The 11,768-nt window shown below is 32.4% G+C and overlaps 1 protein-coding gene across 1 annotated transcript; it reads right to left on the bottom strand.

The window, feature by feature from the left end:
* Window positions 1–10,358: 10,358 nt before the first annotated feature.
* On the bottom strand, window positions 10,359–11,768 carry LOC136089806 (zinc finger BED domain-containing protein 4-like). Its single transcript, XM_065815895.1, has one exon. The coding sequence runs from the start codon at window positions 11,766–11,768 to the stop codon at window positions 10,359–10,361; it is 1,410 nt and encodes a 469-aa protein (XP_065671967.1).

Here is an 11,768-nt window from a genome sequence, read left to right as displayed (position 1 = left end):
ATATATATATATATATATATATGTATATATATATATGTATATATATATATATGTATATATATATATATATATATATATATATATATATATATATATATATATATATATATATATATATATATACATATATATATATACATATATATATATATATATATATATATATATATATATATATATTTATATATACAGGGCCGTAAGAACAAAAATTATATTGAGGGGCAGTACTACCCTGAAATAGTTTCAAGGAGTTTTTTTTTCTTTTTTTTCTATATTTTTTCAGTCAATTTCTTCAAAATTATTTATTTGAAAAATTATTTGGAGGGGGGGGGGGGCAAATGCCTCTGCTGCCCACCCGGTTGCTACGGGCCTGATATATATATATAAATATATATATAAATTGTTACTTTTTCTAAACTTCTGCAGGGTTTCAACGCAGGGGTATAACTGAATTGGTGTTACCAGCATCATTTCATCTAATAATTTGAGATTTTTACCTCAGTTGGGTCCATCCAATCCGCCACCATTATAACAATGCCACATTACAGTATTTTTGTATAAAAAGGATTTCAGGTCCTCATTAACTGAAAGCATGTCAACGATTTTTCTCACAACATGCTCATGCGTGTGAAGTTCCGGAGGAGGGATGGTATCAAGAATAAATTTTCTTGGATCTTCCTCAAGCAAACACGGGTTAATAACATTATTGAATAATTGCATAGTCTTATAAGGATATCCTGCATCTTGGTACAGATAGTAATCTAAACTTAAAGAGACAAAAGTCACCTGATGAGCTTATTGTACCAGTACAGTAACAACAAGCATGTTATCCACTATGACTCTATAATAAATTATTTTATTATTCTGAGATTTAATGTTTTAATAGCTCCTTGTAAAAATTAATAAAATTAAGCAAAATCTCTTACTGATATACCAAGAAGTACGTTTATGAGCTTTAGGTCAGAAGCCATAAAAAATTTGAGCTGATTTAGATTAATTAATTTAGTAAGCATTCCAAGATTGTGGTTATTCTCCTTGACGTTACGTGCCAAAGGCAGAATTATCACCTTGTTCACTCCTGAGTCTTTCTCGTTTCTATTTTGCTCCTCTAGCTTGGTTTCATCAAAAATATTCATTATAATCTGAAAGTTAATCACAATTGAATAATAGTTCTAATTTTATTTCTTTTATTTGAGTAGTATAAAGTAAGTTAAGTTACTTCAAAGTTACTTTAAGTTAACCTTCAGTGAACACTGTCCTCCGTCAATTCCAACTCTAACAATGGCTTTTATAGGATCTAATCCACGTTGAGAGCAGATTTCTTGAACATGTCTGGTGAGATCTTCAATGTATATAACATCTTTCAACTCTGAGTTTTCTTCATCATCTTATTTTCCATTTAAAAAAACAATTTTTTTGTAACTGTAAAACTTATCTAGAGCATGAGACCGCTTCATAACCGAAGCAATTGCATTCTTTTAAACACCTAACTGTGAAATACCATATTGTAGACAATTTGATATATTAAATATTATAAATTTTTTGAAAAAAAATAATTAATTTATTCATCCTTGAAAAAAATAAGATTCTTAGCATTTTGAACAGCTGATGTTCTCGTGCATGTGTGCCTAATGCCCTTTCCAACTAGTTGAAAACAATCTGTGCAGAATGAGTTTAATCTTTCAATGCAGAGATTTTCATTTGACTTAATGACATAATCTCTTAAGTTCAAAATCTTGTGGCTGCGCTTGTCTGATACCATACAACAAATTGGACATAAGCATTGATCCTCAGTTGGAGCAATCCTTCCTACTTTTATAAGTAACTCTCTTCCCTTTTCCAAACCTCTTCTATCATTTTTACAGGCTTTCCTTGCTGTGAACAAGATTATTTGTATTTTTAGTAAAACATTTTAGAAAAAATTTAATAAATATAATAAAATATTTATAAAGTATAATAACCTTTTTGGCATAGAGAGCATTTTTGAAACAGCAACAAAGTCCAGTGGGAAATGCATTTATATCAAAACTGAATCCTTCGTGTACATAGTCTCATAGTGTCACCAATGATGGCATACTGCGAAGAGAGTAGTTGTCTGTTTTGTTACAGCTACAAAAACAAACTGAATCTCTGGACACATTATGATTTTTTTCCTTAAAAGATGAGCTATTTGATATATAAAATTTATCTACTTTTATTGTTATTTAGAATAAATGTTTATTAATTTAAAATGTTATTAAAAGTAGTTATAACTTTTACAAAATAAAATAAAAAAAGTTATAAAATTTTTTACAATATTTCTAAACATGTCATCGACAGCTTTAAGAGCTTTATTAGTGAAACTATTTAAGGTATTATTATATATTAAGTTAACGACATTATGAAGACAAAAAAATGAAATGTCACGTGGCTTTCTATGATTTTTGTTATAAAAGTAAGCTTAAATAATAAAATTAATGTTGTTTTTTAAACGCCAATTTCTGGATTTCAGAAAATATCAATTTTGGGCTAAGAAGGAACGCTTCCGATTTTATTTTAAATACTTTTCGTATTTCGAAAAGTAATTTTTTGTATTGCGCAGGCCCTAGGACTTGCAAAAGTAATGAGGAAAATTATAGAACCAAATCAAACTTGCGGAATTCCAGGTAGAACAATATTCTCAAATTTACATTTAGTCCGTGATCTTATAGATTACGCGAAGTTTAAAAATCTACCTAGTTTCATTTTATCGATAGACCAAGAAAAAGCGTTTGACAAAGTCAATCGTGCGTTTCCGCTGCAAATTCTCCGAAAATTCAATCTTGGAGAAAATTTTGTATCTTTTGTCAACACTCTATATTCAGAAGTTTCGACATCTATTCTAAATTGCGGTTTTTTGTTCGTCTTGGAGTCAGACAAGCCGACCCTTTCTCTCTCCTGCTTTACGTTTTTGTCGCTGAAGCTCTGGTATTGATGGTCAGAGCGGAATGCAGAATAGAGGGTTTTCCACTACCAGGAACACCGAATCCCCCTAAATACAGCATTACGCAGACGAGTCGAATTTTTCTGCCAGGGACATAAAATCTGTCCGCTATTTTTTCGAAAAAAGTAAAACTGTTTGAAAAAGCAAGTGGTTCAGTGATCAATGTCTCAAAAACCAAGGGTCTGGTTCTTGGGGGCTTTGATCCTAAAATGTACCCAGAATTGGACGACATAGAGTGAAACAATAACACCGGTTTCAAAATATTAGGTGTTACTTTTTACACCAGACTGAGCGAAACTATCAATTTTAACTGGCTAGTAACTCTAAACATAGTAGAAAAAAAAACACAAGTTTTTTGGACTACGTACTTTGTCACTTAGGGGAAAGACTATGTTGATAAATACACTAGCAATGTCAAAAGTGTGGTTTCTATCAAACGTGTTGCCCATTCCCGATTGAGTAATAGAACGATTGCATAAAGCAATTTTCAAAAATCTGTGGCAAAAGACCAATTTAAATCCGGTCAAGAGAGAGACACTTTTCTTACCCATCAAAAGCGGGGGTCTCGGTATTTTATCTCCGAATGAGCAAAGTCTTACACTTCGCCTCAAAACGCTCTTTCAACTGAAAGAATGTGGAGAGGATAAAACTCACGGTTATTACTACTTTTCAAAGTATTGGTTGGCAAGTTCACTTATAAAATTTACGAAACAAAACCGAAACTGGTACTTTTTAAGACAAAACAATTTTCCAAAACATTGGGACAACAAAACGTCTCAGTACTACAAAATAACAATTGAAATATTAGGCAAAAACGGGTCTCTGTTTAACATCCCCCTAAAATTAACAAAAATTTTTTACTTAAAAGTGGCAAAAAACAAAAAGGCAGTCGTGTCAGTAAAACTTTTTTGGAACGGTTCAACAAAAACAAAAATGCCAAATTAAAAAAAAAAAAACTTTACTTCCCAAGCATGCGGACCGACGCAAAATATCCTCTTTCGTTTTTTACACAACAGTCTACCTTCCGTAGTCTTGCTTCCCAAAAACGCAAGGCAGCAGATTGTTAAAAATAACATCTCAAAAAAATTTTTCTCCAATAAACTTGATTTTCTCAATTAAAACAACGAATTCATCGGAGAAAAACCCTACTTCACAACTGCTGTTGACACTCACTCAAACCATTATGAGTGCAATACTGAACAGCAGATGCCACCATATGTTCAGCAACTCAAAAATTGACCCAATGGCATTGATTAGGGTAATAATCAGGAACATCAGAAACACGATTACTTTAAAATATAATTATTATGTCTGGACATTGCAGACATTTTCTGTCAATATTTTTGAATTAAGAACGTTTTTTGCCAAGTAGAGAATGGAAATCTGAAACTAAACATATGAGCTAAAATAAAATAATGGCTTGAAGCAAGATCTGCAGATTTCCTCTTCTCTGCAAATTTTTTTATTTTATACAACAAAATTATTGTTATTTATGATTTGACAATCACTGCCAGCCTTATTTTATGATATATTATTTTAACATACAAGTGTTATCTATTGTATTCGTAACATAAAGTTTGTGTAAAAGTCCTGTAATTTTTTAATTGTTTTAATAAAGATTTGTTTTTCTTCAAAAAAAGCATTCTTTAACCTATTTTGAATATCCTCCTTTTATAACTTTATCTAAACTCTCGATTTCTTTCCGCACAACGCTGTACAATAAAAAACAAAAAATACAAAAAAATATAAAATCAAAAAACACAAAAAAATATTAAAAAATATTAAAATAAAATTAATATATTATATATATATATATATATATATATATATATATATATATATATATATATATATATATATATATATATATATATATATATATATATATATATATATATATATATATATATATATATATATATGAACAGTTGCAAAACTTATATATTGTAAAACCTCATTATTATTGTGAGTCAATGTAATTATATAAAATATGAGTCAATGTAATTATATAAAATTATTGTTTTATAAAAAAAAAAAAAAAAAATTGGATATTTTTTATTGTTCTTGATTTCTTTCCGCACAACGCTGTAAAATAAAAAACAAAACAAAAAAATTTGAGCAATTTTCATTGTTCTGATTTTGTAACTTCCCTGTGAGTACCCACTATTTTTGTTTTCTGAAATCACTGTAATAAAGTCTATTAAATTAGAAGAAGAAAAAATCTTATTAAAACCAGTGTTGATCCTTGGTTACTGGTGGTTTGAAGTTGAGGCACATTTTCCTAAGTTTAAGCCACAGCCATTTTTAGAAGTCTATAAATTTTACTGAATTATATCTTTTGCGTAAATTTCTAAATATTTGGAAACCAACCAAATATAGAAACAAAAAAATATGTCTTTTCACTTCTTAAATTACAGATTTTGTATATTGACTCATCAAAAATCAACTTTTATATATTTGCAAACAATTTTTTAGGTTTTTTAGGTAGCCATTATGGAAAAAATGTGACATTCGAGAATTCAATGTCAAAGTTTTAATAAAGTACGTCTAGAGTTGTATACAATAAAATGTTTTTGCTGCCGAAGTTTTTATTTTTGGAAAAATCAGATATTTCAAATGACCATACCTTATGACCACAAAAGATTTTACGCTGAAATTTTTAGAAATTGCTATTCTCATTGATATTACCAAACCCACAAAGTTTCATTAAAATTTGAGGGGTCCATGTTGGAACTTTGTCCAGTTGGCATGGATTGAAAAAAAAGAGTTAGATGAGAAAACATATAACTCTGCTGTAGACTAATCTTCATACTTTTATACTATTTTTTCACTTTTTATTTTGTTTTAATTTTTCTCAGAAATAGGATTTTCTTGCAATACTCAAAATTAAAACAACATTTTTTTACACTTTTACTTGACCTATTAACTTGAAATTTTCACAGCACTATCTTTAATAGGGGAACTAGGTTCTGAACTTAAAACACCGATATAGAGCAAAAACATTTTGTGTAATTGTGTTTTTATTTTATTAATGGTCAAATAGAAATATCTGCCATTATAGATTGGTAACAATTAGAAGTTAAATTTTAGTTCCGAACCTCCTTTACTACTTTATCTATATGCAGTAAAAGTTTGGTTCAAATACTTTATACAGACACTTAGAGCCTAATGTTTGAAGTTTTTAGTTTATTCAGAATTATTTGCTGACACAGCGTTTTTTTGGAGCAAATTTTAAACATTTTGAATAAAAAATATATTCATTTTAATCTATTTATAATTGCCTTTTCTTTATTATTTTAAGTCATTTTTAATATTTCAGAGTTACTTAAACATGTTAAATATTAGAAATAATTTTTCAATTTTTCTTATAAACAATAAGTATCGTGGCCAGGCCGTGGAGTAGCCTAACCACGCTACTTGGTTGATGAGCAAGGGGTTTGCGAGAGAAATGTAACCCCTGCCCATTTTAATTACGACTTTGTACTTCTTTGTAAAATATGAACACAGGGGCGGATCCAGCACTTTTTTGGTGTTTGAGATTATAAAGTCCAGACATGGAGCAAGCTCCAAACATTTACATTTTATACTTATCTCAAATAAGGATGTTTTTCAAATAAGTTGCGATGAGTATAGTCTGTAATAGAGAGCGGACAACCGCGATTTTTGATTATCGATTAATGACCAACCAAATTAAAAAATTAATGATTAATTCGATTAAAGTTGTGTGACCGTTTTAATCAGTTTCGAGTAAACTATTAATCATTTTAATCAAATCGTCTAACAATTAGTCATTTTATTCATTTTAAATCTAGTTAGATTTTTTAAATTTCTAATACTCCTTGTTTATAAAAAACTCGATAAAAATTTTTTTTTATTTTAAGAGAAAAACACAAAATGAAAAACACAATGAAACGCATTTTGTTTTAACATTTAATGTACAAAAATCACGAACACATTAAAAGATGGCAAACAAAAAGTCTCTCTGTTAGTTTAGATATTTTTGTTGGTTTGTTTAAGAGGCAAGGCTTCAGATGATTAAGGAATTTTTCCTCTTTTTTGAAGGCTGTCGTTGGCCAAAGCATTATCTTCAAGTTCATTTAAATCTGAGCTTCTTCCAGGATTGGTTGAGTCAGAATTTGTGGCAGAAGAAGGTTCAGACTGAAATATCATCCAAACTCTCAGCAGGGACATCCTCCTTGTTCAAACACCACTTTCCTTTTACCAAGTCTTTTAAATGATCATAAATTTTGCTGATGTAAATCATTTTCTCAGTTGTCTTTGGATTTAGATTATACCTATGTTTCGTCAGCAGTTTCCCTGCAGTGGAAAAAGCTCTCTCTGATGAAGATGAAGTTGGTGGAATGGCCAATACCCCTCTTGCAATTTTGGCAAGCATTGGAATTACCTTTTCATTATTCCTCCACCACTCCAGGATGTCTGTGTTTGTTCCAACACGTGGCAACAGTGCATAGTCATTGAACTCTGATCTAAGAGGCTCAATTTCCATTGAACTTAGAGACAGTGACCTTTGGGCAGCTAACGAAGTGTTAAGCAACTCTGCCATGTTCTCTTCACAAGGATTATCACTTGGTTCAAACAGCAATTCTGGTTCAACACGGACAAGTTTATTTTCTCTGAATTGAAGTGTGGATTCATGTTCCTCTATCAACAAGTTAATCATGCTTTCTTTTAGATCATCTGGAAGAAGTGAACCTCGTACAACTGGATTAAGAGCCAAGAGCAAGTGCACTAATCTTTGCACCTTCCAACGGGAATTTTTCTGTCAAAAGATCAAGTGCTTTGTTTAAAAAAGCTTTGTATGAATGAGAGCCTGCATCTTTTTGAATCTCTTTTCTGAGAGTCAAAAACAAAGATTTGATTCGCACAAGAGCAAAATCATTTCTCACTTCCTTGTCACAAGACATCCACTCACTTGTTTTCTTGATTGTTTGCAAAATGGGGAGAATTTCCTCTAGTGGTGTGATATCCCCATGAGTCAATAGAACTTTTTCAAAATGATTTGAAATGTCATACACATTTAGATTTAAAATTGCCTCCTTCATCTGCATCATTGTTTGAATCACGATGCAGTGTGAATTCCACCTCGTTTTGCATGGCTCGGGTATAACGTTGTAGGTGAGTTGTGTGTCTTGGCACACCTCAGAGAGAAGGGCTCGACATGGTGCAGAATGTGATAATCTAGTGGTGAATTTGTTTAGTTTTTGGATAGCTGCTTTAAGTGTTGGATCTGCTTCAACAGCTATTTGAAGAATATTATTAAGCTTGTTATCAATGCATTGAAGGCTTCCACTGTCTAAGCTCTTGACAAATTTTGCATTGCTCAAACCTGAACTCATGTTTGCTGCACCATCCACAACACAAAAAATCTGATCTGAAGTTTTGAGAACAGGGAAGTCCAGGGAAATCAGTTTATCAATTTCTTTGCCAATGTTTACACCAGTATGCTTGCCTTTGAACTTGGCAACTTTAAGTGTGTATGAATACAACCTCCACATCGGACAAATGTAATGTATTGTGAAGCATTGAAATGAGTCTCCAGGCTTGGATGTCCAGTGATCTGTTGTTAGTGTAACTGTCTGGCCATTTAAATCATTCTCAAGTTTTTTCTTCATGACATTACGAAGGCAATTATGAAGTAGAGGTACCTTATACTTTGCTAAAGTACTTCTGCACTTTGTGTTTGCCTCAGGATGGATGTCAAAAAGAAAATCATTCCATGCATCAGTATCCACAATATGTAGTGGTAGGTTCATGCGTACAAGAAATCTTGTGATAGACATATCAATTTCTTGTTGGCGAGGACTTTTGTATCCGTACTTTACAGATGACTTTTTTGAGTCCAAACAATTTCCTGTTTTTTGTGACAAGTATCGTGTTTTATCCTCCACACTTTTCTTCTTTAAGTCTTCCAATTCATCATTTTGTTCTGGGTGTTTGGTTCTAAGATGGAATAGCATGGTAGATGTTGATCCACTTTTGTTAGAGAAATACACAGATAGACCTTTTTCATGGCATGTATCACATCGTGTTCTATCACCTAAAAACACAAAAATTACTATATTTGTCTGTGGCAAAGCATATGCAGATCTAGTAATTACTTGAGTTGTTGATGTTAGATCCAGAGGATGGGCTGAGGGCTGGGGGGTCAGGGGGTCTACACATGGTATGAGGCCGTTATCATTCATTCTATGCAATTACTTTCTGTTGTCCAATAATCTTTAACTATATACAAATCACTTTATGCACTATATAGGTAGTAAATAATTAGTTTTTTAACTTTTTGTCACTAATTTTGTTGTAATGTTTAAAGATATTGTATAGAGATGGGCCGATTCCGAAAAATACCGATTCCAATTCCGATTCCGATTCTCTGTTGCGATTCCGATTCTTCACCGATTCCGGTTCTTTTGCGATTCTTATTATTTTAATTAAAACTGGTAGTTAAATTAATAATTTAACCGTTATATCATGTTAATTTAATACTTATGCAGATTTTAAAAGTGAAAACACCAAAATTAGTTATATTGGTACAGGTGAAACAGGACCAAAGACACCAAGGCCCAGGGGCATGCCCCTTTTTAAAAAAATTGACCTATAAATAGACTTTTTTTTCGAAATAAGGGAGTTTTCCCCCTCTATTTTGAAAACCGTGTCGTCGGCCCTGTGAAATAATAGCAATTAAACAAGTAACATATTAAACAATATATATGTTTGTATGGAACTTATTATTATTAAGAAACAAATAGTATAGTCATAAGTAATGGTAAAAGTGATCAGATACACAGAATTTTGTCTTTTCAATCAGCTTTTACATATAATATTACTACCGTTAGTACTGATAGTTAAGAAACGGGAGGTTCTTGTTCAAAAACACAAGCATTTGCACTCGATCCGGAGCTAACCGGCTTCTTTTCCGGTCGCAGATAAGACACGCAGTACTAAACAACCGCTCCGAAAACACTGTACATAGAGGCGTCCCTAAATATTTCTGTGCTAGTTTTTTCATGTTAAGAAATTTGGATTTCCTCCAGTATTCAGAGACGTCCTCGTGACTTGCAAGTAGAGGTTCTTTCAAGTACACTGCTACTTCGTCTGAGATTGTGCAATGCGCAGTATAAATCTAAAACATTAAAATAATTTATAGGCTTGCAATATTTAAAGTACAATACTAATATAGAAGCACAATACTTACTACATAATTTGTGTTGATTAATTGGTTATATAATGACCAGACAGCACCTGGAGCAGGTGTGGTAGGTTCTTGATTTTCAGCAGCTTTAATTTCATGACCCTCGTCTATGTCCAATGCATTTAACTCGCCAATTAATAAAGTAACAGCTTTCTCAGCCATCATCCTGCTCCTAAAAATCTTGTTTTAAAATCTTGGATCTAGTATTGTTGCATAAGCATGTATAGGTTCGTTCTCGCAGTCTCCGTAACGTCGATGCAAAGATTGACACAGAGATTCTTTAAAATTTCCGTAGTCCTTGATGCGATCAATTGACATGTTAACTGCATTTATTATTGGGATAACTTCTGATGTGGTCACTTTCGATGAACTTGCAGTAAGCGTGACCTCTTCAAACACTTTTAAAGCAGCAACGAGAGTAACCAAATTATCCCATTCTCCGGTTGACAACTCCTTGTTTTGTCGAGTAGCTTTTGGGAAATGTGGCGTTACCAACAGAATCGCATCTTTTTTTTCAATTAAACGGTTCAGCATGTGGAAGGTGCAATTCCATCTAGTTGGCTCATCTTGAATAATGCTGTGTTTAGGCAGTCCCAGAATCTCCTGAGATTGTCTCAAAAGTTTGTATGACTTAACCGAATGTTTAAAGTGTCCTACTATTCTTCTACAGGTAGCAGTTAGTAAAGATATGCGTTCATTGCTGAGGCAGCCGTCTTTCACAACCAACTGAAGTGTATGGGCAAGACAAGGAATATTTGTAAAATTCCCGACTTCCATAGCAGAAACAATATTTCTGGCATTATCTCTTACTACTACATTGAGTTTTTCAAGTAGTCCCCAACGCTCAAATGATTCATTCATAAAGTTAACAAGATTGGTTGCGGTGTGGGACTCATAAGGAAAAGGTACCACACCGCAACCAATCTTGTTCTGTTGGCTCCACATGTCGGTATTTATACTATCATGATTAGCTTTTTTTGCCAAGAACTGAATTTTACTTGATACCTTCTGATAAATGCTAGGAATTTCAATAGTCGAGAAGTATTTTCTGCTTGGTATCGTATACCTTGGCTCCAAAAACTGTAGTAACCTCTTGAAACCGGGATTTTCTACTATACTAACAGGTTGGTTATCTGTGCATATCATTTCAGCAATAAGCCTTGTAATTTTTATTGCTTTCGGATCTGTAGATGTGAGAGGCCTGGTCTTTGCAAACATTTGGTGTATAGTTGGTTGTTTAGTAGATGAAGATCTAGGCTTCATTTTTATAAAACTAATTGTGGAAGAAGAGCTTCTAGTATTGATCTCCGCATCCTCAGACTTAGGGTTGAGACTTGTGAATGCGGATGCGAGTGTAGTAGATCGAGGTTCCCTTGGCATAGGAGTTTCAAAAGCAGGGTTAGGACTGGACTTACAAGATGGTACTGCGGTAGAGCTATCCTCACATATATTAAAATCGATAACGCTAGCTTTATCATGTTTCTGATTTTTGATTTCAGATTTATGAAAGGTCTTTAAATGCTTTAGCATGTTCGACGTTGTGTATAACTGAGAAACTCTGCCACCACATATTGCATATTGCAGAGTTAGTGTCAT

The sequence above is a fragment of the Hydra vulgaris genome, chromosome 13, assembly GCF_038396675.1.
Source record: "Hydra vulgaris chromosome 13, alternate assembly HydraT2T_AEP".
NCBI lineage: Eukaryota > Metazoa > Cnidaria > Hydrozoa > Anthoathecata > Hydridae > Hydra > Hydra vulgaris.
The sequence above is the reverse complement of the archived record's forward strand: the minus strand, read 5'-3'. Positions and strand labels throughout refer to the sequence as shown.